The sequence below is a fragment of the Poecilia mexicana genome, unplaced genomic scaffold, assembly GCF_051168715.1.
Source record: "Poecilia mexicana isolate PSO_F unplaced genomic scaffold, ASM5116871v1 scaffold_2, whole genome shotgun sequence".
Lineage (NCBI taxonomy): Eukaryota > Metazoa > Chordata > Actinopteri > Cyprinodontiformes > Poeciliidae > Poecilia > Poecilia mexicana.
The window spans coordinates 51,186,040-51,212,428 of NW_028263371.1; the positions used below are offsets into that span (position 1 = coordinate 51,186,040).

The 26,389-nt window shown below is 37.8% G+C and overlaps 3 protein-coding genes across 5 annotated transcripts in view; 1 reads left to right on the forward strand and 2 right to left on the reverse strand.

Annotated features, from left to right (window-relative positions):
* Window positions 1–26,389, forward strand: part of adarb1b (adenosine deaminase RNA specific B1b) — a 129,155-nt gene that overhangs the window by 83,366 nt on the left and 19,400 nt on the right. For all 3 annotated transcript variants that reach the window (XM_088002352.1, XM_088002357.1, XM_088002354.1), the window contains one exon: window positions 26,010–26,084. In XM_088002352.1, coding sequence (XP_087858478.1) covers window positions 26,057–26,084 — 28 coding nt within the window. In that variant the 5' untranslated portion in view covers window positions 26,010–26,056. The remainder of the gene's footprint in view (window positions 1–26,009; window positions 26,085–26,389) is intronic.
* LOC148160907 (uncharacterized) lies at window positions 11,628–14,730 on the reverse strand. The gene has a single exon (XM_088008386.1). It carries the CDS (start codon window positions 14,640–14,642, stop codon window positions 11,628–11,630), a length of 3,015 nt encoding a protein of 1,004 aa, XP_087864512.1. The 5' UTR covers window positions 14,643–14,730.
* LOC148160908 (uncharacterized) lies at window positions 15,220–16,247 on the reverse strand. Its single transcript, XM_088008387.1, has 2 exons — window positions 15,311–16,247; window positions 15,220–15,227 (listed from the first exon to the last, which is right to left on the reverse strand). The coding sequence occupies exons 1-2, from the start codon at window positions 16,245–16,247 to the stop codon at window positions 15,220–15,222; spliced, it is 945 nt and encodes a 314-aa protein (XP_087864513.1).

The following is a 26,389-nucleotide window of genomic DNA, read 5'->3' on the forward strand; positions in this document are numbered from 1 at the left end:
TTAAGTTTGAGATAAAGCAATAGATTTTAACATTGTATCTGTATTATATTTTTAAGACTGTTATTTATTTATTTAGATGATTTTTTTAGCATTTCCATACACTCGTAAAAAAAAAACACACGTTGCTGAAAAAACCCAACAAAACAAAATTACACAAAAATAGCAAAAGAAAAAAGAACAAGACCAAACTAATACAGAATTATATAAACAATATTTAAATCCCTATCAATTGCAAAAACAAAAAGTGTAAACCACAAAAGGTGTAAGATTACATAGAAAATTATATAGATAATTAGCTTTTTATACACAGCAAATTATCATTTTTCTAAAATGTATCTTCATCAGTAAAAGCAATAAAAAAGCACAAAGTTTATGAAGACTGGAGGCAGGTATTGTATGAGTGATACTAAGTATGAAAGACATCAGCAATGACCTTGTGAAGAGTTTATTACTTGCCTGTCAGTCAGGGAAGGGTTATATTAGAAAGTTCATCTTCATCAAACATTGAAAGAGATTATCCATAAGTGGAAAACAAGTTGTGACAATTGAGAATCTGCCAAAGGTGCAGATATCCTGGTATATTCACCCTACGGTCAAACTGTGTGATATCCAGATAGCTGATTTTAAAGTCTACGGGTCTCGGCATGTTATAAATGGTGAAGTTGATGAGAGTAGAAACAGGCTGGAAAACGTGGAAAGAGAAGCGAACAAATGTGGGAACAGGGCTTAGGTTTGCAACCACAGGACTTCAGAAGAAATATCTTTTGGACCAAAGTACAGACGTCTGACCCAATCAGACCAAGCAACAGACTCTGAGTATCAGCAGGAAAACCTCCTACTAAATGTCAAGCACTGAAATCCAGAGCTTAAAATGATTTAAATGTTCTGGTGGGAATATAAATGAGCCTTGCACAAACATATCTCCAAACAGATCTTCAACAGACTGAAGCCAAAACTCCTCCACAAGAGTGAGAGCCTGATAAAGACAGAGATTTACAGCTAAAAGTGATTCTGTAAGTTATTGGATCAAAGCTGATATGGTTTCAAGTTCAAGTTGGTGTTTAATATTTTAAGAGCCCATAAGGGTAAGCAAATGCTTTACTTTATCCCAATCATTTTACCATAACTGTATACTGCAGGGGCATCCAAACATTTTGTCACATGGGCCGAAGTAATGCCCAAAATAATGTTCTTTTACCAGGCGTGCAGTACTTTAATTAAACAAATACACTAGTCACATTTGTTGTTGGAAAAACATGTGTAAATTATTATAAGTAAGAAAACTTAAAAAGGGTTTTGCATGTTTGCCTTACATGTTCTAGGTATCAATTGGAAAAAATAGAAGAAATGTAGTTATTTATAATCAGTAAGATCTGGATTTAGGTCACTTTAAAAAAAAACAACTGTATTTAGCCAAGTTTAAGTGTTGATATTTGAATTTGTATCTTTTATTAACATATTATTACGTTTCTTACAGAAATTGACATAATTCTCAGCTATTACTCAACTCCAGTCTTTGGATATAAACTGAATGATGCATTAACCTGTTTCTATGTGAGGGATTGTGATTTAGCTCTCAGTGAATTAACATATAGCGCAGAGTGACTTTCAAAAGACTCAACTTAAGCATATCCCCGGTGCATCTCTCATAAATGTGCCAAACCATGACACTTGCAGACGATGCTTTCCAATGGGCCGTATATGAAAAATGGAAAATGGGGAACAGAGGCCTTTTCTGCCTCGCCAGCAAAATCTCTAAAATGAGCTTTTGCAACTTGAATAGTGTGGGAGGGGGCTCTGCACCGCCTGACGCTTCAAATCCATCGCTGTGAGGGGGAAGACTTTTCATGCAAGATTTTTTTCTTTTTCTTTTTTTTTTTTTGTAGCTTCATTTTTCACTTGTTCCTGTATTTTTTTTCAAGCCATTTGTAAGTTACTGAATGGTTTTTTTGAATGCCTCACATTTATTATTGTTATTTTCTTTAAATTGATTAGCCGGCCTTGAACAGCTCGGATTAACTTCTGACATCCACAGCAGATGAAGCCAAATAGAAAACACAGTCCCATTCATTTATATTAGATAAAAAAAGAGCAGATGATTAGAAGCAGTGCCTGGCTGAGTACTGCAAACACAGCGGCACTCTGTCATAATAAGAAATGAGTTGTGTCTGCCTGTCTCAATGTAATTAGCTTTGATTAGCATGCTGCTAATGACTATGACGGACTGTCGCAGGGGGAAACAAAAAACTCTACTCTGTGGGATCCTTCAAACCACTGAGGTTTGTTTAGCTGACTGTGAGAGATTACAAATCTCTGCAGAGATTTGAGATTGCATAAATATGAGATTGTTTTGCCTTTTATTATGCACACTTTATAATACGCTCTGCAGAGGAGGAACTAAACCACTACTCCGTCTTCTTTCCATTCACCTCTTTGTCGTCTGTCACAACCTTTTCCATCCGACTGAGGTCTCCCTCCATGCCCTGTCCTAACTGTCCATCAATTCCACCTCATCTGGTTGACAGCAGAAAGGCCACGAGGTGTGAAATTCAGCTCCTGCACGACGCCGTCTGCAGGTCGCAGCCCTGCACAAAAATTTTACATGGATTCATCCACAGCTTTGCGGTATTTTACTTTCGGACGTCCCCCTCACCCCCTCACACATGAGTAGACACAAACATGTGGAAGTAAATGGAGTCAGGATCATTTCACCAGGCCTTGGATGTGATAAACGATGGTAGGTGTAAAGCTCCATGGACATCAAATCAAGGAGAATAGAGGGACAGAGGACATTGGTGTGATTGGGTCCACAGCTTTCAAACCATGACTTACTTTCCTATACATTGCTTAACAACACTTTAGAGTATTTTTTGTCTGATTCTTAACTTCTTGGTTTTTGTACTGTGTCATACACCTGGGTGGTAAAAGAGGAAAAGATGCAGGAAAGCAATGTTGGGAAGCCAACACAGAGTAAAACGATTGTCTAGACTAGACCTAGACTTTGAAAATGTGGTCTTAAGTCCAGTACTGAGTGCCAACTGCATTTGCCTTTACCAGGTGTGTATTTTAAGTGTCTTTGTATGATGGAAAAAGTAGTCACAAGTCAGCAAAAATGGGTTAATTGTAATAGATTGCAATAGATTGATCCCAAATTAATGTTTTGATATTGTGGATCCCTAGTTTTAAAGTATGTGGATTTAGCAGAACTTAAGTTTGTTCAAATCAGTGCCTTAGACCATAACTCAACTGGACAGTGTCTTTAACTCTTGTAGATAAGTGGTTAGACTGTATATTTTAATGTTCACAGAAGACTTCATAGTCCCTGAAGAGCAGCTTCCTGACAAATGTCTGACTGACTGCTTCATCAATTATAGATTAATCAGCAGAGTACTCAAATACTAAAATATTCAACAGCTGTAACTGCAACCCGATTTTAAACAAAACAATCCTGCTGTCGGTTCAGAGTGACATTCCTGCTGTCCTCTGTCTCCAGTAGGAGGACGTGTTCTGCTGTTGTTGATGCCTTCATGCTGATGCAGGACTCACACTGAGCTGTTTTCGTCCATGAACATCTGAGCTCTCAGGAGCCTCCAACCTGTGAGCTCGGTTTGCGGCTCTGAACATTGAGCACAGCGTCGTCGGTGGCCCTCCGTGGGCCGAGCACGCTCACACATCCGAAAATTCGCTCATTTCCAGACACACTGAAACGTACACTCTTTTCCCCACGGGCACCCGGTGCCTATGCTGTGTCATAAATCAGAGCTGTCAAATAGATTTTACAGCACCTAGTGAAAAGAGGAGAGGCAGCCACCCAACAACCTTGAAAAGATGGAAGAAAGCAGGAGTAGAGGAGTTGTATTATTATCAAACCTGAAGCCTGGACCTAAGGAATCTATGAAGAAGGATAGGGCAGTTTTTCATGAGAGAACATGGATGACAGATACTTTAGGTGGTGTTACAAGGACCGGCCCTGAATGCACCAAATAACCAGAAAACATATGGTTCACATGGCTAGCTTTCTGCTTTTTCTTTCTTCATTTTAATATTTTAGATCATGTCTTTATTGGGACTGAAGTCAACATGTAGTAAGTGGTGTGGTTGGCCAGTTCCCTCACATACTCTTAGATTGTGTCCACTTGGTTCTGAAGTTTTAGACGTTATTGGTGGTTGTTAGATTATTTCAGATTATTTCTCTATAAAATACAAACACTTTGAACAAGTAATTTCATTATTGACTCTTGTGGATGTATTGCATGTAAACAGAAGCAAAGTGTTTCCTTCTGTCATGAAATCTGATAAGTTTCCATATGTCTACTTTTTGCTTTTTTGCCTTCAACATTTTTTTTTCACAAGTTTTTTTTTTTTACCTGTTAACCCCACGTGAAACAGGCGACATCCGTCTCTCCCTGGACACAGTCACTTCCTGTCACTCCTAAATATTAACTCTCATTGTTTCTTTTTTTGTTTTTTTCCACAACTTAAATGACCTTATCTCCAAATGTGCTAATAGCCAAGCAAATTTTTCATTGAGGACTTTTGCTAACATTGAGAGTGACTTCCCCTAAATAAATTATTCCGGATCAGCTCAAAAGTGCTAATTTATTTGGCTGATTTACAAACTTTCCATTGAATAAAGTTTGATATATAATGAAGTTCTGATTATCGACTATTAAAGCTTTTTCAAGTAGTTGCATGTTTATGTTATGCTCTTATTTTGAAGTGGATTTAGACTGTTCGATTTCTTCTGCTCTCTTCTTTTGCCAATAATTTTATTTCAAAGAGGAACAACATAAAACTGACTGGAGAACAAGGTATTAAGATAAATCCAAACTCTAAGGGCATTGCAGAACACGTAAATTGTGTCAAAATGAAATTGGTGCTTGAGGGTTGTAGCCTTTCAAGGGCAGATATAATTTGATTTGAAGTTAGTCCTTTTGCATTAGTTTCCACAAAATACCATGTCTGTGTAGTGGTTTAGTGTTAGCAGAACTATTGTTTATGATTAGTGCTTTAGCTTTTTAGTTAGCGATGCCAATCACGGAGAGCAATGAATAATAATCTGATGTATTGAGATGTACATTTTAGATGTAAGTCCCATACTTCTGTCCAATGACAATAAAGGGTTTTTGTATCCATCATTGTCCGTTATCACATTAGACTGTACTAATTGTTAAGGAGAGGCTTGATTTTTGGATTTGCTCAGCGAAACAATGAATTCCATACATATTAACCCTAACTCATGGGGATCCTGAGTGTAAAACTTGAAGGCCATTTTTATTAAGCGCTCATTGGGTCAGATAACTTTCCCATAAATCCCCCTGATTGGAGGAGCCTCATTGGCTGTCATCGTCTGAGTAGCTGCCTCTTAATATGCAGAGTGGAGGGAAGTACGGACATCCAGCAGCGGGGCTCAGAAGGCAAATCACTTCTGGCAGTCTAATTCACCGGTCATTAGAAGGGCCAAATTGAATAATGGACTCAGAGGTGAGTTGTGAACGCGTGTGTGTGTGTGCTCATGTGTAAGTGTATCTGATGAGGCTGGGACAGCCATGTTGGGTGAAAGTGTGTGTGAGGGTATTCTGCAGCCCCTTCACTTTGGCCCATCAGTTTCAATCTGGTTGGATGACAGGCGCTCCTTCTTGGTGCCAGGACCCCTCTCCATTAGGCCACCGCTGCCCACACGTGTACTCCATTAGGCGGCATTACCTGCTCTGTGCCTGGAGAAGTCTCCTCGGGAAGCAGGAGGGTGGAGGATGGCGCAGAGCTCCTCGCTTCACACAAAAAACAAAAAGAGCCGATCCTGCTTCTATTAAGATTCTTCCTCTCTCACACTCTTCTCTCTGTAATCACAGGCCTGCCAGAGCCTTATTGGGGAAAGTAATGGGATTGTAGGGCAGCGACAGTGGCACTCACTTATCTGACTGCATACATCGGCAGTAACAATGAGCCGTGTGTCTTTAATCATACATTTTCCTAGCTTTAGTTTACGCCCTCTTTTGCTTTTAGTTGCCAGTAAATTAATCTTTTTTTTATTTCTGTTTCTGGTTTTTGTCTTTTAAGTGAACATTTCTGCCTCTTTGAGAAGACAATTACTGAAAGTCTTTAAATTATCCACTCCATGTTGCTGCAGCCTTAAATATTGAATGGCTGCTAAAAGATAGGACGGGAGAAATTAGTTAATATCAAATCAGAGTTATTCCTAACAGCGCTGAGCATCTTGGTGGTTGGATCAGACCTGATGGGAATCGGAAAAGGGAATTTTGTTTTGGGAATGAAGGAAAAATCGGAGAGAAATGAAATGGATTGGGTAGAGGTGGCTGCCTGGTGGGCCTATCAGTCTGTGTTAGAGCCACTGAGAGGGTTGTCTCACAGGTGGGCTCTCCTGCAACAGCCATTTCCCCTGGCTATTTGTCTCTGTCCAGTTTCTTTCCCTTTCCCTTGCCCACTTTTCTTCCTCTTTCATCTCCTCCTCTGCCTCATCTTCGATTGCTCATTTCAGTCTCTCGTTCTTGTTCGATCTCTTCCTTCTCTTGTTACACTGATTCTCTACTTTTGCCAGTTTAAAACTTTTACCTTTTAGGCAGAGAGAGCATTGGTATTATTAATATAAACATTGATTAAAGTACCAAACTACCACTTTTCTCACTTTATTCAGAACTAAACAATTAATAAGATTGATTTTTAATTATTGAATGATTGTTTTACTGTATTACTATGAAAATGTTTCAAATCATCCCTGTTTTTTGCAATCCGCTTCTAATGAGCCTAACATTTGTGTCGAAATTTAAAGTCCCAGAAATTTTTCAGGCTTTCTCAAGGTCTTCAGAGTTTTCTCTGAGTTTTTGTTCCTTTTTTACTCATTTCAAATCCATCCCTTGAACTTGATAATGACAGGATCTTGTTCAGTTTGAAGAAAAGTTACTTAAGTAAACAAGTAGAGGGTAAGCAGTATCTGAAAATCAGGTCTTTGAGAAATGATGAGAAATACATCATTCTTTAGTTGATCATCAACGTTACCCAAAGTTTTCAGCTGTTACCTCATTGGTGCTAAAATCGTACTGTATTTTTATCAAAATAAATTTATATTTGGTATATTTTATAGATTTAACAAATCGATGTGCACAAATATGTCTTTATGACAGCATGCACATGATACAAGCATCTAACTAAAATAGGTTCTTTGCTCAAGTTTAGGTTTTTTTCTGTTATTAGGTCTGGACTTACCAGCCACCTTTTGATGTGCACCTTTCTAGTACCCAATTCCTATAGAAATGCTTTAGTTCCTCATGGCACTGATTCAACAAGGTGCCAAGCACACCTTTGATCTTGGGTCCAAATTCACATTAGAGCGTCAAGCAATTGCTGCAGATTTAGGGAAATTTGTTGTGAATGTCCACAACATCCCAAAGGAGCTCTATTAGATTGAGATCAAGAAACCGAGTTTGAGATGGCTTGAACTTTTGACGTGATGCATTAACCTGCTAGAAGCAGCTTTTGGAAGGTCAGCAAAGATCTTCAGATAGGCTGCTCAGTTGAAAAGCTCAGAAATGTTTCATAAAACACTGGCACTGGCCAGTTACCAGTCTCAAGGTACTGTGCAAAACTTAAAAAGTTATGATTTCAGATCCATTCAAGTTTTACTGGGCATAAAAACCAAGAATAAACCATTAACAGATATGTACATAATCATAGATTACTCAACAAGCTATAAAATCTTTCCCTAAAATAGTTTTATATCAAAAAGCAACACGTTCCTCATCCTGCTGGCATTCATTTTACAATGTGTCAGGCTCTGCACTGTGTGGAGCCACTCAGCTGGAGACGGACCATATAAAGCCTTTAGAGCAGATGTTTACCACTGGTTTCCTTGGAGGTAGATGTTTTTGGTAACTACCTCATGCATATCAACCCCTCTTCCATTGTTGGCCCGTTGTTACAACATCTGTGTCGAAAGCAAATATGTACGACCTCATGTTGTGTTTAGTCTGATAAAATAAGTGTAAAATTGAGCTTTAAGAGTCTGGACCTAAAACAGTCAAAGAAAATGACTGCTGTAATGTTTTTTTATTTAACTGGATTAGCATGTTGAGAAGTTTCATCCAGTATCTGTCAAACAAAATTCCAGGAACTTTAAAAATGAGACAAGGAGGCTAAAAATGCTCATGTGTATGTTTAGGGTTTAGTACAATGCTAATCAATTTATTTATTGTTCCATCTAAATAATATTTGACAGTCATCAGAAGCATAACTAACAGATATGCCTTGATGGAGACTGGAAGCTGCAGCAACCATTTAGCTACAGTTTCCTCTTTGGTCCAGCAGTCGAGCTGAATGCCCTCCCACGGCCCTGCAGATGCTAGAAGGGATCACAGCTACTCACTCTGGTGATTTATGACCCCACCTGAAGCCAGTTTAAGAAGCCTGTCTGCTTGTATGTGTGTGTTTTTGTTAAATTGTTGAAGGAACATATAAGCAAGCAAAACAGAGAGAGGCTAAGAATGTGTGCAGTAGGAGAAGCAATCGGTTGATGGCACAAAGAAATGCACGAGAAAAAAATGGTATTTTAATGTATGACAGAAAATTTGGGGTTACTTGGTATTCCAGTTAAACAGCAGGTATTAGACTGTAATAAATTACAATTTTATGTGTTTAGTTCCATTAGAAATGTTCATTTTTCAGTTACTGCGACAGACTGGTGACCTGTCCAGGGTGACCCCGCCTCTCGCCCGGAACGTTAGCTGGAGAGGCACCAGCAACTCTCCCGACCCCACTGAGGGACAAGGGTGTGAAGAAAATGGATGAATGGATTTTTCAGTTACATTTCAGACTACAATGGACTTCCGCCTATTTGTGGTTCAGTGTCCATGGATCTTTCTGTGGGAGTTATTCTCAGAGTTATTTGTGGAAAATATGCCTATATTTCTTAGACCGTTCTAAAATATTTCAATGAAAGTGCAGTTTGGGGAATTATAATCAGGGGCGCAACTACATACTTTCTGAGGTTTATGCAAACATCTCATCGGCGCCCCCGGCCCCAATGACATAAACTTGTACAATTCATCTTTAATTAAAGTATCAATAATAATAAATGTACATATATGTGAATAAATTGCTGGCTACAGGGCAATTAAGAAGAATGAAACAAAAAACAGGGCAATATTTCATCATTTAATATATAAGTAAGTCAAAAAGCCACTTCTGTTGGCCTGTGTCTAGAACAGTTTATGGGCTGCAGGTCTGAGGCTTTTTGTTAGCAAGTTTTGCAGCTTTTGCATTTTGCAGCTTGATAGGAAACCAATTCATTCCATCTCCATATTCATCTTGTGTAAATTACAAACAACTGTAGCATAATGATAAAATGATAATGATGAAATAAGATAAATAGACAGACAGACAGACAGATAGATAGAAAGATAGATATCTTACCCAGAAAGATAAATACATTTCAAAATGTTTCCCAATTAGTATAGGTTTAAACGTCTTTTTTAGACACAGAAGTTCTTTGCTCCAAACTGTTTACATTTCTTTCTATAAATCTCAATTTAATTAATAAATGTGGTTTCCAGATTTTTTGTTTCGAATTATTTCGAAATCTTACAATGAATGATGAACGTGGGGGAAGCCGGAGCATCTGGAGTGAACCCACACCTATTAACAACAGTAGCTCTTTTTCCAATTACGGCCAATCACCCATTTATATGTGTGTATATATGTGTGTATATATATATATATATATATATATATATATATATATATATATATATATATATATATATATATATAGGGAGAGAGAGAGAGAGAGAGAGAGAGAGAGAGAGCAAGAGAGAAAGAGAGAGGTATATATTTATAGATTGACATCGATATATAGATATACATACATATCTATATATAGATTTATATATGCATAGAGAGAGGCATATACATACATATATATATATACATATATATATATATATATATATATATATATATATATATATATATATATATATATATATATGCATAGAGAGAGGCATATACATATATATATATATATATATATATATATATATATATATATATATATATATGAAGAGAGAGAGGCATATACATACATATATATATATACATATATATATATATATATATATATATATATATATATATATATATATATATATATATATATATATATATATATATATATATGCATAGAGAGAGGCATATACATATATATATATATATATATATATATATATATATATATATATATATATATATATATATATATGCATAGAGAGAGGCATATACATATATATATATATATATATATATATATATATATATATATATATATATATATATATATATGAAGAGAGAGAGGCATATACATATATATACATATGTATATATATATATATATATATATATATGGAGAGAGACAGAAAGAGGTATATATTTATAAACTGATATCGATATATAGATATACATACATATCTATATATAGATTTATATATATGTATAGAGAGAGGCATATATATATATATGTTTATGGGAGAGACAGAGAGAAAGAGATATATATTTATAGATTGACATCGATATATAGATATACATACATATCTATATATTGATTTATATACATTTATAGAGAGAGACAGGAAGATATAAATATATTTATATACATTTACATATATATGTATATAAACACACACACACACACACATATATATAAAAAAAAAAAAAAAAATTCCCCTCTCACCCTCCGTGGGTGGTCTCTTTCATCCTCTGAGCTCGGGTCCTCTACCAGAGGCCTGGGAGCTTGAGGGTTCTGCGCAGTATCTTGGCTGTGCCTAGAACTGCACATTTCTGGACTGAGATGTCTGATGTTGTTCCTGGGATCTGTTTGAGCCACTGCTCCAGTTTGGGGGTGACTGCCCCGAGGGCCCCGATGACCCCCATATGTATATATATATATATATATATATATATATATATATATATATATATATATATATATATATATATATATATATGTCTTTTTTCTGGGTTGTTTATTCAATGCCACATGACTGTGTTTTTATTTTTAATGATGTAAGGCACTTTGAAATGCCTTGCTGCTGAAATGTGCTACACAAATAAAATTTTATTGATTGATTGATTGATTGATTGATCAAATTTGGTTTTCTGAATTTCTGTTTCGAATTAGAAATTAACATCTTACAATGGATGAAGATGTGAACTGATGTTGTTGACCGTGGGGGAAGCCGGAGTACCCGGTGTGAACCCACACCTGCACGGCGAGACATTTCCCACCGTGCAGTCCTGTCTTTTGAATATTAAAATGTCCAATTACAAACAATAGTAGCTTTTTTTCCAAATACCACCAATCACCCAAAACACACGTGTACTGATGTTGAACGTGGGGGAAGCCGGAGCACCCGGAGTGAACCCACACCTGCACGGCGAGACATTTCCCACCGTGCAGTCCTGTCTTTTGAATATTAAAATGTCCAATTACAAACAATAGTAGCTTTTTTTTTCAATTACCGCCAATCAACCCTAAACACACGTGGCCCCGCCCCCCTTTTAAATCTAATCTACTTTAGACTTCAGTTGATGTCTAAAGTCAACTGATGTCCAGCATCCATTTATGCTGGATGGACTTTGCATCTGTTTTTGAACCGGCGTAGAGATGGTGGAGTTAGAGCCTTTTTGATTCGTTTCCACAGTGATGTCTTTTTCTGGGGGTTCTCTTCTTCTTCAGAAATATTGTTCTCCTCAGCTGACTCTGCTTGCAGTTCTAATTCCTGAGGTAATGTTTGGACTTCATCTTTGTTTAATGTAACCTTTATTTGTGGAGGTGATGTTTTCTGATTTTCCATTAGACCACACTCCTCTGTGGAAACTACATGAAGTATTGTCTCAGTTTTTTCAGGAGCAATCAGGGGGATCTCAGGTATTTTTTCTGAATCAGGATTTGTTGTTATAGTCATTGGGACCAAATGTTGATCTGTCTCAATCGAGTTTACAACAGTTTCCAGTTCAGGTTTTTCTTCAGTCATCTGCTGTTCTTTAGCGATCTCTGTTTCTATTGTGTGAAACTCGTTTTTAACGAAGGCTGTCTGATCCTGAATTGTTTCTACTGTAGAAACTTCTTGTTCTATGTTTGCTCCAGAAACGTTTTCCTTACAGAGGCTCTCCAGTTCAGATGCATCTCTCGTTGCTGCCTTTCTCTTGATCTTGCGTTTAGATTTTGTTGATCGCTTTTTCTCATCATTCGGGTCTCCATTTTGTTGCACTGTGGAGACCGTTTCTTCTTCTATCACATGCAGTACTTCACCGATGGCTGTTTCATTTGTGTTTATCTTGTTTTCGATGGTCTCTGCCTGGTCTCCAACTATTTCCTGTACTGAAACTTCTGTTTCAATGTTTTCACCAGAAATGTCTTCGTCATTGACAGCTTTCAGTTCAGATGCATCTCTCTTTGCTGCCTTTCTCTTGATCTTGCGTTTAGATTTTGTTGATCTCTTTATCTCATCCTTCCGGTCTCCATTTTGTTGCGCTGTGGAGACAGTTTCTTCTTCTATCACCTGCAGTACTTCACAGATGGCTGTTTCATTCGTGTGAATCTGGTTTTCGATGGTCTCTGCCTGGTCTTCAACTATTTCCGGTACTGAAAGTTCTTTTTCAATGTTGTCACCAGAAATGTTTTCCTCATTGACAACTTTCAGCTCAGATGCATCTCTCGTTGCTGCCTTTCTCTTGATCTTGCGTTTAGATTTCTTTGATCTCTTCTTCTCATCCTGGTGGTCTCCATATTGTTGTGTTATGGAGACCGTTTCTTCTTCTATCACCTGCAGTACTTCACAGATGGCTGTTTCATTTGTGTTTATCTCGTTTTCGATGGTTTCTGCCTGGTCTCTAACTATTTCCGGTACGGAAACTTCTTTTTCAATGTTTTCACCAGAAATGTTTTCCTCATTGACAGCTTTCAGGTCAGATACATCTCTAGTTGCTGCCTTTCTCTTGCGTTTAGATTTCTTTGGTCTCTTTATCTCATCCTGGTGGTCTCCATTTTGTTGCACTGTGGAGACAGTTTCTTCTTCTATCACCTGCAGTACTTCACCGATGGCTGTTTCATTCGTGTGAATCTCGTTTTCGATGGTCTCTGCCTGGTCTCCAACTATTTCCGGTACTGTAACTTCTTTTTCAATGATTTCACCAGAAATGTTTTCATTACCGACAGTTTTCAGTTCGGATGCAATTTTCGTTGCTGCCTTTGTCTTGATCTTACGTTTAGATTTCGTTGATCGCTTCTTCTCAACCTGGTGGTCTCCATTTTGTTGTGTTATGGAGACCGTTTCTTCTTCTTCTTCACCGGTGTTGTTTTCTTTCGTGTGATTCTCGTTTTTGATGTTCTCCACCTGGTCTCCAACTATTTCCGGTACAGAAACTTCTTTTTCAATATTTTCACCAGAAATGTTTTCATTACCGACAGCTTTCAGTTCAGATGCATCTCTCGCTGCCGCCTTTCTCTTAATCTTGCGTTTAGATTTCTTTGATCTCTTTATCTCATCCTGGTGGTCTCCATTTTGTTGCACTGTGGAGACCGTTTCTTCTTCTATCACATGCAGTACTTCACCGATGTCTGTTTCATTCGTGTGAATGTCATTTTCGATGGTCTCTGCCTGGTCTTCAACCATTTCCTGTACTGAAACTTCTTTTTCAATGTTGGCACCAGGAATGTTTTCCTCATTGACAGCTTTCAGGTCAGATGCATCTCTCGCTGCCGCCTTTCTCTTGATCTTACGTTTAGATTTTTTTGATCTCTTCTTCTCATCCTGGTGGTCTCCATTTTGTTGCACTGTGGAGACTGTTTCTTCTTCTATCACCTGCAGTACTTCACCAATGGCTGTTTCATTTGTGTTTATCTTATTTTCGATGGTCTCTGCCTGGTCTCCAACTATTTCCTGTACTGAAACTTCTGTCTCAATGTTGTTTCCATTACTGACAGCTTGCAGTTCAGATGCATCTCTTGTTACTGACTCTCTCCTGGCCTCATCTGTAGACATCTTGAATACTTTGTTCTGCCAATCCTGATGTCCGTTCATTTTGGTTTCAGTGGGTTGTTTTCTGAGCAATAAAAACAGCTCAGTTTGGGTTGTGATGGTTTTATAAACTGGTTCCAAGTTAAATCTGTTCTCCAGCATATCCATCTCTGTTTGAGTTGATATTGTTTTACGGACTGGTTTCAAGTGACATCTGGTCTCAGGCACATCCATCTCCGTCTGGACTGAAGCACATTGGTAAACTGGTGAGGTGTCTTGTGATTCACTCTGAGTCTGAACAGAAACCATAGTCTTCTTCCTCTGTCTTCTCTCTGAGAGTAATTTTCTCGTCAGATCTTTTTGCTGTTGAAGTTTAGCGTTTAGTTTCTGATTTACATCGAACATGTCATCGAGCTGTTGCATTAAGTATTTCTGTACTTCCATGTGTTCCAGTTCAGACTCCTTACATTTGACTTCACACATATGTTTTGCTTGACTTGTATTTTCTGGAGAGTGAGGCAAATTCTGAATTTCGGTTAAACCCTCTCCTTGAATCTTTTCTTCTGTTTTATCAACAGGAACCTCAGTTAAGTTCCCAGTTTGGATGTTGTCCATGGGTTTTCCCAGAGATGGATGTTTCTCTCCTTTTTGATCCAGTGTCTCCTTTTGTTTCAAGATGGATTCTTCTGTGCTGATCAGCTTTGTTGTAGAAATTACAATATTCTCGGAATAATTTTTCTTTTTTAAGGAAGCTATGTCATCATGTTCTTCGGCCGGCGTTGAAACATTTTTGGTTTCAATGTTCTGAGCAAAAAAACTTATATCTATGCAAGGTTCTGATTTGGGGAAAATTTTCCACAATGGCTTTTTTCCACTGCTGGAAAAAGCTCCCTGATAATTTTCTTTTTCTGGCAGAGGACCATCATCAATATCACTGTTTTTAGTAAAAAACGTTAAATCGATGCAAGCATCCGACTGGGGGAAAGATCTCCACAACAGTGCTGTCTTCTTGTTGCGCTTAGTCTTTGACTGTTTTTCCCCTTTCTGGTCCATTTTCTTGTGTGTTTCTGTGCCAGATTTATTTTCGGTCACCGGCTCTGATGCAGAAATCACAGTGTTCTTAGTATTAATTTCCTTTTTCAAGGAATCTGACTCATCAAGTTCTTCGGCCGGCATTGAAACATTTTGGGTCTCAATATTCTGAGCAAAAAAACTTACATCTATGCAAGGTTCAGACTTTGGGAGCACTTTCCACAATGTCTTTCTTTCGCTGCTGAGCAAACCTGCCTGATGACCTTGATTTTCAGGCAGAATACCGTTGATGTCACTGTTTTCACAAAAAAACGTTAGATCTATGCAAGCATCAGCCTCAGGGAAAGACTTCCACAACAGCGGCGTTTTCTTGATGCGCTTTGACTGTTTTTCCCCTTTCTGGTCGACTTTCTTCTGTTGTTCTGTGACGGATTTCTTTTCAGTGACTGGCTCTGATGTAAAACTAACAAGTTTGTCTTTGCAAATCTCCGTCGTAAAGGAATCCTCCTGATCACCTTCTTCAGGCAGAGAAGTGTCCTGATTGATAACATTTTCAGTCTTAGAGGACTCTTCCTGCTCTGGTTTCTCCTCCAGTACGGAGATCGATTCCTGTTCCAGTGAATCATCTTCTTTTTCAGTATGTTCAGCTGAAGTCTTTACGTCAGTGGGGGCATGTTTCTCCAACCAGATGTGAAATGGAATCATTTTCTTCTTGTTGCGCTTCCTCTTCGGTGGCTGTTCCTCAGACTTGGAGGGCTGTTCTTTCTCTACTATGTCGACTGTCTCCTGCACTCCAGCGATGGACTTTTCTTCACTGACCAGTGAATCATTCTGCTTTTCAATATTACCTGCAGAAACCTCTTGATCAATAGGGACATGTTCCTCCGAACAGGTTTTAAGTGGTTCCTGGTTGTTCTCATTGGACTCACTTTCAGGTGACTGTCCATCCCCTTTTTGATTTACTTTTTCCAGTGCTTTGGTGCTCGATTTATTTTCAATCACCAACAAAGAGTCCTGCTGTTCCATATTTTCAGCTGACATCTTAAGCTCCTCAGCTGCGTGCAGTGCCCACCAGACTGCAAATGGCATCTTCTTCTTCTTGCGCTTGGGTGGCTTGGGTGGCTGAACTTCCCTCTCAACGATGTTGTCGGATTCAACTTCTTCGATTGTACGCTGGTTGGACTCCATTGTAACTTTTGCTTGTGGTTCTAAGATAAATAACTTCTCTAGAAACTCAGTAGATTTCAAAGTTGAAAATCGTACTATGAACTGCTAAGTAACTTCTCAAGAGTAACGTATCGACAACGGCTGCTAACAGGTTGTGATAAAGGTAGATGGATTTGAGGAGATTATATAATCGCTGGTGATGTCAGAATTCTGCCTTTGGAGTTACATTGTGATGTCACATTGTGATGTCACAGTTCCATTTGATATTCAGAGCGGGCTTGTCTGACGGATTTTTTTATGAACACGGCGGATGCGCACGCAACTTGACTGGAGAAAGAGTAGGCAGGCTATTAAACTGTCACTGGTTGCCATAGTTACCCACCATGACCTTGTTGTTTGAGAAGGACTTCGCTGCAGTAAACAGAAAGGGTCGGGGACAGACCACTGTCAGTCTCACACCTTATTTGGAAATGGGACCATTGCACTCCGGAATTGAAGGGGGGCGCTATTTCCTATATTATCTGTGGTCTCCCGTTTTTATTGTCTTTTGAAATCTGGGATATAGCTTCATCTTTAAGAAGGAGTTTTACTCTCAGCATGTATTTGAACTTCTGTCTTTTATTTACTTCAGCGCAGCTAACAGTTTTTAACAAATTCCATAGCTTTCTGTGTACTTCTAAATCTGCTCCTAAATTGCACCTTTTCTGGCCTGCTACTGCCTCTAGTGGCGTGGGGTGGTAGCACAACTAATTTAATTACATCACTAAATGAGAATACCACTAAGTCTTTATTTTATTATTAATTCTGGCATTACCTCTGGTTCAGCGCCCCTATGCGTTGCATACAGTGCATACCCACTTTTTGTGTCACTGATTATAATGCCTAAATATTTTGACACGCAATTGGATGGCCGTGGAACAGCAGCGAATCCAGAAGTGCCACTCATTCTCCTTGGCGGTGATTGAACGTATGCTGCTTTTCCTGCTGTCAAGGAGGATGCCTGTAAGTTTGACATTTGAAACCATCTTGATCTGAAGGTAACAACCACAGCCTTCCTTATCTCTGCACAGGGTACAGCCAATCAGCACCAAAAAAATAAATGTTGCTCCTGGATTGACTGCATTGTAAACGCCAGCCAATGGTGTGTCAACCAGCATTGAGCCAAAGTGTTAGGTTCACAATCTGTATTTATTTTTTAAGAAAAATATTTTAGACAAGCTTTTGAGAGAAAAATCTGCAAATCTGCAATGTTCCACAGAAACATCCGCAATGAGATCAACCACAAATACTGAAGTGTGCTGATCCTGTGCACATCATTCTGTTGGCCTTTTTCTTTTCGCGTTACTCTGTTCTGGAGGTTATTGAGTGTTCTGAACAGAGCCTTGTCCAGATCCCAGTGGACTGTCTTTGCTAAAACTTGAAGTTGATTGTGTTTGAACATTACTGCCAAAACAGATATGAGAAATGTTCAAAAAGAAGGTTGCTCATACCTTGTTGGATCATTCCCTGGGAAAAAATCAAGGCTGCCAAACCAGTAGGGCCTAAATCCAGTAACAGTAAAACAATGTTGAATCGTTAATATTTGATATTTGTTTTCCAAAACATACCTCAAACTTGTTTTTACTTTGCCATAGTGGAAATGTGTGAGCAGGTTTAGAAGGAAAATCAATCACACAGAACTTAAAATACAGCTGTATGGTCGGCTGTGCTGCAAACCTCCAAAAAATGTGTTTGTTCTTTATATCCAGGGACACCATTATCTCTTTCCTGGCCTTTATTACCTGGCCCCTCAATCTTCCCCTGCCTTCATTTTTTCTGTGAACCTTGACTCCGCCAGCCTTCTGAAATGCAGTCCTCCGTAAAATCCATCAAATAAAAAATTCATATTGATACTCTGGCTCTGTTTTTTTGCCACCTTTCTTTACTTCCACCATCAGCACTCCATGATGATGAATGACTGACTGTCACATATAAAAAGGCTGGAACACAGTAAAAGGTTGATTCTCTGCTTTTTTCCACACCTCTCTGCTCCTGCTTCTCTATTCCTTTAGATTTGATCAATTTTTCATAAGAAAGTTGTCGTTTTTTTCAGAAATAAGGAGGTATTACAGTTTTAATACTTTATAAACCTATACACATCCAAGCTATTTAGCTTAACATCAACATTACTGAATTTGGACTTTCGGTTATTTTTATAGAAAGTTAATGTAAAACTTTTTTTAATTATCATCTCAGTTTATACCTTTGTATAAACTTCCCTTCAAACTGACAAGTTTGAAGGGAAGGCAATTAATAAAACAATAATGATGTTGAATAAAAACTATAAAAAATGATTGGTATCAAATTTAGGAGAATAATTTATAACTTGTAAAACAAAAACAAGATAAACTGGTTAGAAATTGGAATGAATTAACTACAATAATTTAAAGAAGTGGTAAAGTTTTGCAACCAGTTTATTTCACCACACCCTCTAAGGTTTGACTAGGCCACTATAGAAACTTTAATTTGTTCTTTTCAAACAGGCCGGTTAGAAAAACTATTTTTCTTTAATGAAGTGATCATGTAAAAACTGCATTTTGTAATTATTTATTTTCTGATGAATACGTTATGGGGAAAATACTTTTTCACTGCAATCTATAATAATCTATACACATAAATATTATTATAATATTATTATTGTTTCTCAACAGGTTTTCTGCTCAAGTTGAAGGTTAGAAGCAGATGGTCTCTTTATTCAGCCTGAATAAGCCTGAATAAAGAGTGATTTCAAAACTAAATGAACTAAGATTTGAAACATACTTCTGCTGCAAAAAAAAAAAAAAACTTTCATCGTTGGGTTACTAAAAGTCGAGTGTCAAATTCTTTGAATCTAGTTCAACATTTTTAAAACAATGACTTTGAAAAGAGTTTTGTAATACTGTAGATAACGTTTTTCCTTTTAGCCGTGTATTTTTCTTCAAACCCCATTCATCTTATGCAGCCTTCAGCAAACCTTATACAAAATATGTTCCAACACAAATGGGACAAACATTTTCAACCAGTAATGAACTGTAAAAATAGTAGGAGAGAAATAAAAAGCCAAGGTTTTTAGTGCAACCTTTATTAAAGTTGAGATTCTTTTTTTGTAAACTAGTGATTGTGTTCATACACCATGTAGGTGTAATCGAAGGCTGTAACCCATCAGTACTTTATCATTATAGCCACTGAATGGATCTTATTAATGAAGCAAAATATCTGTTATATTAATGATATCCAATGATTTATGAAAGACTAAAGTGTTACAATGTGTTTGATGCAACATTATGAATAAAAAGCTTCCAAGAAACTTCAAGTTTCATGGTTCTGTCTTCATTCAAACACAGTTTTTGAAGGAATTAAATGGATATTTTACACCCACAGTGCATTAGTTCATGTTCCACTGCTGCTTTATGCTATGCTGTAAAATAATTTTCTTAAATCTTATAGATGTAATATATATATATGGTGCCTAAATAAATACTTACTAACTGAGGCTGCTCAGAGGTATTTTGGCTTCACCAGAGGTCATGATTTCTTTACTTTCATTAGTCAAGTGGTCAAGTGATGCATCTTATTTAACATTACATGTATTCATTAGTGTGATTTAAGCATTTTAATCATTGGAACAAAGCCACTCAGTAAGAGTGAAATGTAACAGCCTTTCTGCCACCAACGGTCATTAATTATTCATCGTAACAACGGAGGCAGCGTTGCTCTGTGTGTGTCTGTCAGAGATTAAAAGGGAGTCACAGCACAACTACCAAACATTATTTTAGTGAAATGAATAAAAGACGACATGGTGAGATGGGTGTTCATATCTACATTATTGATGAACAAAAACCAAACATGACAACACACACCCAGTCTTGGAAAAACATTATATTCCAAGACACTTTCATTGTATTCAGTCATGTTAAAAAATATGACGCCACTAAAAAGTATTCGGTTCTTATTCTAGAAATCTCCACATATCGATATCAAATCTTGGATATGATTGTTAGTGGGGATAATTTTTCTTCACATTGGTAGCGTGGGGTTATAAACTATTCACAAAGAATTGGATTTTTGTTAAAAAAAAAAATTGGACTCGATCATCAAAACCTGGTGTGTATATGTAGCAACGGTTCCCTCTTTTCACTTCACCATGGAAGTTATACATGTACTGTCTCTTCTTACTGTAAAGGCCTGCATTTTACAGGAACACGAACCTGCTAGATATCCTTTGATTTTTGAACATGTAAGGTATGTTGGCCGTTATTTTTAAGTGCTTCCATTTGTAGTCTGTTTTCTGTGGAATGACTGGCTCATAGGTTCAAATCTATTATAAATCACAGTCTCATTGGGTATCCTCCAAATTAAAATACCAGGTATCCATTGGAAGAAAGACTGCAGACACAAAGAGTCTTAAAAAGAGCTGTCCTCTCTGCAAAGCAGATCCTATCCTATGTATTTTTAGAGCCATCTCTTACTATTTGTGCTGAAAAGTCAGACGAATAAGTTAAATGCAAAGACAAGAAAGAAGCAGGGTGGTGAACATCCTGTAAAATGCGGTTATGGGACAAGAAAGTCAGAAATAAATGGATGTGTTGGTAAATGGGAGGAATGATTTTGATGAGACAGCATTCTTTCCAAATAGTACATCTGGCTAGATTAGACTATAAATGTTTTCCCATCAGACAACCACTTAGCTTCAGATGTGGGCATTTCCTTTGTTTAAAAAGTAGATGATACATTTTTAGAGTTCAGATAAATCTCTTAATTATAAGAGAAATACAGAAGAAAATGAGGACATGAGCATTCCTTCATGGCACTTTAAAGTTTGTGTTTGCATATTACCCAAATACAAAGTACTGACTTCCACCCCTTAGTTTTTCTACACTTTGTCTCCATGCAATCATATTTTTTAGTATGTTTCATTGGGACTTGCATGGTAGTTCACCATTTTTGACGTTTTTACCTTTTTACCCTAAAACGGGTTAGATCAAATTAATTTGTTAGAATGTCCCAGTCAAAGTCTAGACCTAAATCTAATTGAGAATCTGTGACAAAACTGTGCATCCATTCTGACTGATTGGCATTCTGAAGTAGGTACTTTGCAGTAAAGAGTGGGCAAACATTTCAATCTCTAGAAATCTGATTGTGACCCTAAAAGAAGTTCTGCTGTAGTTTCACTGAGTATCGACCCAAAGATGTTCAATACAAATTCCTGCCACAGTTTTCAGATTTTTATTCAGAAACTGTATCCTTGACTGACTCATCCTGATCCTCTTTACTCAGTGGATTATTGTACCAAATACAGTGATCCTCAAGATATTTTCTTTTTCTTCACTTTAATTGTCATTGAGTTGATTTCCTTGGAGTTGACTCTGAAAGTACCTGTTTTACATTAATTTCTGATTCATATTAGTACAGTTATTCTCTATTACACCTTTTTAGTTTGAAAACGTTCCAATGTAATTCTCTCAGAAACCTTCCAGTACTTGCCTTCGTAGAGAGGTTGTTTGCTACAGTACGAACTGCTTGGCCTGCCAAGGGCAAACCTTTCCATCTCCCTCCCTTCTAAAGGAGATAATGATTCTCTTTTTCTTGGAATAGGATTGCATTTTCTCTCTCTCTTGTCCTCCATCCCTCTCTCACCTTTACCTTTACATCCACCCAGCCCACCTGCACCCTCCCCCCCAGCCGTCCACTGCTGGCACTCCCTCCGCACCAACTATGCTCTATCGCTCCGTCGCAGCGCAAGGCGAGGGATGAGAGACAAATCAAAAACGCCTTATTTCCCCCTCAGCCCCTCTCACCATGCCAGATTGAATTTGAGGCTTTTCATCTTCTTTCTCATCTTTCTCCCTCCCTGCCTCCCTTGGCGTCCACTCAGAATTACCTGCAACCACAACAGCTTGATGACGTTATATCGCTTATTCATGCAGAGGGAGACAGTCGGCAGGTCTTTGCTTTGATTGTTTCGACTCACTTAAAGTCCTCCGCTTCTGTCATTTAGGTCCAGAAATGGTCAGTTTCAACATGTGTCCGGGATCCTGTCTCGGTTTACCATTTCTTTTAGAAATCCACATGTATCCAAATGTCTGAATTAGCTTCGTTAGCTTCATGCACAATGATAAAAACCATAAGTAAAAATGTCTTTTTAAACTCTTTTTAACTCCTCCTTGCATTTCTAAGACATTTCTCTTGACTTCTTGTCAAATACGCCATACAAAATCCAGGAATTAAGTTTGTAGCGTAGAAAAATGTATAAATGTGCAACATAAAAGTGGTATAATTGAGATTTGATCACCAGATAAGCCTCATGGCACTGAGGTTTTTTTCTTTCTTTTTTTTTTTTTTGGTAACAACTGATACAAAATTGATTCAACTACAACTCGTACATCTCTCCAATAATCAAGCTAATCTCACGTTACGCTATATTACCCCACAGTAGCCTGCTATTGGAAACACTGGGTGTGTAGGGCTTCCCCTGACATTGTTTTAGCCAACTCCAGTCTTTAAGGGTTGGTGTCCTGCTGGAGATCGGCACCTGCAAGGATGAGTGTGTATAAATAATAGATGGATGGATGCAGAATATTGGGCCTTAAGGACTGACATTTTTCACCACTGGTTTAATACCACACAATGATATAAATATCAGGGTAACATGAAATCTTTAGGGCTCCTATGCTGGGCAGTTGCACAGTACGACCTTTTCTGCTTATGCAAACGTGCAATGTCTTCTCCATCTGCAGTGGGAAAAATAAGTGTTTGATACACCAGCAATTTGTCAAATCTTCCTACTTACAAAGAATGGAGAGTAATGTCATGGGTAAACCTCAGATGTGAGGGAATATTACAAATTAAAATAAAAACTTAATTTGCATTTTATTGAACAAAATAAGTGTTTGAATAGAGCTTTTTTCTATAAGTACGGGAGTCAAACATTTCCTGTACTTCTTGACCAGGTTTGCAGACAGTGCAGCAGAAATGTTTATCTACTTCAAACCTTTAAGACTGCGCTCTGAGCTCTCTTTCGGTCATAGACCAGGTCCTGCCTTTGAGCTCTGGGCTTATTCCTCACCCTTATCATGATCTTTGATTCTCCACTAGATCAGATGTTGCATGAAGTTTCAATCTGAGGGAAATCTACAGTCATTTTGACTGTCTTCATTTTTCTGAAACAATAGTTGTCTTCTCACTAGACTGTTTACTAATGGTCCTTTAGCCAATTCCAGCCATATGCAGGTCTGTAGTTTTTTCCTTTGGATTGACCAATGCTGGAAATGTTGTTTCACACAATATAGTGCAAATAAATTATTTAAAAATCATTAAATTTGATTTTCTGGATTTATCTGCATTATATTTCTAAAGACATCCTTGGTTTTTCGATAACCAGTTCATGCACTGTTGTTTGGACATTCCTGCAAGTTTATGAGACAAAGCTTAACTTTTCAAGGCTCAGGTACACCTGTCTAGAGAGAATGCAGATGCCGAAAACGTTTCTTTCAACTTGAAGTGCAAAAGATTTACTACAGTTCTTATTACTAACATTGAATGTTGCTGCACATTTATTTAATAATTGGAAGCAGAAGAAGAACTCATGAAGGAACTGAATTCCTAATACGACTCTACAGAGCTTGTGTTACATTGATGTTTTGAAGTTTGTGTAACATTTTGTAATAAGTATTTAATGTGTGTTCATATCCAGCTATCAAACAAATATACATTCAGACATAGTCCCTTTAAAAAAAGAATCATAAATTTTTTTCCATCTTAAATTCTCCTTTCCCAAATCTCTTTACCCTTGAGGAGTTTGTAGTCATTTAATCCCCAATTGAAATTTCAAGGCGCCCGTCCTACACAGCCCTTTGTGAGACTTAAGCCTCTGATTGCGGCTGATTTCAGAATCAGTTTTAGACTTTTATAACCAAGACGGTCTAATGTGAAAATCAAAACTGACAGACACATTTGCATTGGCTGCTGATTAGACCACACAGCCTACACTGGGCAGTAGGAGGAATGAGAATAAAAGTGCATGCTAAAATCAGTCATGTTTTACATTTAGTTTTGCGTTCCTATAAGAGCTCTAATTTGTTTACTCGTTATATACCAGCACCAATAATTAAAAGCCTGGAAATAGAAAATTGCGCCGCATCGTGTGCGGTGGAAGGCGAGCGTAGGTTTGGTTCTGGGTCGCTGAATGAGCGCGCCGAAGCGCGGCGCACCTGGCTGCTGCTACCAGAGAAAAATGACTCCCATCTCCCACCCTTCCTCCCTTCACCCCACCTTTTCATTTTCAATTATGGGTTGGAATATGAATCGTTAATAGGGTGATAATTGTGCTAGCATATTTGCTGTCACCCACCATTAGCTCAGATTAATTAGCCCATTTACTTTAGTTTAAGAAAGTGTCTGGCTGAGGAATGGGAGCAATGATGGAAGGCGAATAAGAGAGAGAATGGATTCACCACAATCTGTTCCATATCACTTGTGCCATCTTTTTTCTGCCTTCACTCGCTCTCTTTATGATGTTCACTTTGTTTTTTTCTCTCTTTGCAACTTTTACTTTCTTTTTCTGATATACCTGAGATTGTGCTCATCTTCCCTGGTCTTAGCAACATTTTTCGTTTTGTTCTCTGATGCTTTTGTGATACTTTTGGAGTGAATACAATCCAAGTTGAGCAGTTATTTTTGGCAACATGAGCCAGTGGTATCACCTATGCAACTGATTTTGGTTTTTGAAATGTATATTCTTAGTAGACGTAACCAAAATTGCATTAACTTGAAGATTTACAAGTGAATCAGTGTGTCTGTGAGTACACTGGATAAACTGATGAAGGAATGATGGATGAAGGAAAGAACTAAGGAACAGATGAACAGACAAAGGATGGAAAGAGTGAACAATCAAATGAACAGTGGAAAAGAGATGAGGAAAGAAGCAAATGGATGAACAGACAAAAATATGGATGAGTGGATGCACAAAGGAAGTAAAAAAAGCATAGAGCACCTTTTCGTCTATGTTGCTTGCAACATTTACTTCTTCGTTGTCCTGATTCCGATTTTATGTTGTCCAAACATGTCATATCTGCTCAAGTCTACCAAAATGTCTAAATGGAATGGCATTCGAAACTTTTTATTTTATTTTATGTAGACTCTTGAGAAGGCACCCAGTTGTACATGTAGAACCAACTTTTGACAAATCCCTGCCAATTATTTTTTTTTTTTTTGGAGTTCAAAAAAAGTGATACAGTCCAAAGGTTTGCTGGTCATTGTCAGTTGGAGCGAATATTTCCAATTACAGGAAATCATTTGATTCGATGTTGGTTTGAAAGTGTTGCCTAATGGATCTCTAATCTCTCCCTCCACCTTGGGCTAAGTCACATGTGTGCAGCAGTGGAGTGACTTGGCCATGTCAGGAGCTGCATATCTCTCTGCAGGCAGTGGGAAATGAGGTCTAATCGCAGGGATATTAAAGTCACAATAGACTGCTCCTGCTATTAAGGCCTGTCAGCCCTGGGCCCCTCTCTCACCTTGATATCTCTCCGTCTCTGAATATTTATATGCTTACATCAGGAGCTCCTTACACAGTGCAATGTGTGCATGTTTCTTTGTGTGAGTGTGTGTGTGTGTGTGAGTGTGTGTGTGTGTGTGTGCGCTGCTATGTCAAGCGAGGAAATTCATCATCGCTGTAGCCACTCAAACTCTCTGAATATGTTTATGTGGTTGTGTGTTGCTCCGTCTGTGCTTACACGGTCTGCCTTCCTGTCCTCCGATCCTCAGGTGCAGCGGGGGCGAGGCTGCTCGCGGGTCAAAACAAACCTGACGCCATGGATGTGGATGAGGAAGAAAACATGAGTGAGTCCATCTTGATTTTTCTCATTTGTTCATCCATCTTTTTTTTACCTTTACTTTCCTTCCTTCCTTTCTGTCTGCCTGCTTGTTTATCCTTTTCTTTTTATGTGTTGCGTAATCAGTGTGATCTTTTGTTGTCTACATACGACCTTTTAAAAAATACATTTGTAAGCATATGTCTAATAACCAAAATAATTGAAGAATAAAGTTTTAAAGTATATTTTTGAAAATGAAAAAAACGTGTTGGGAAATACTTGATTATTTAGATCTGAGTGAGAATATCGTTGTTTTAACAATAAAGTATGTTT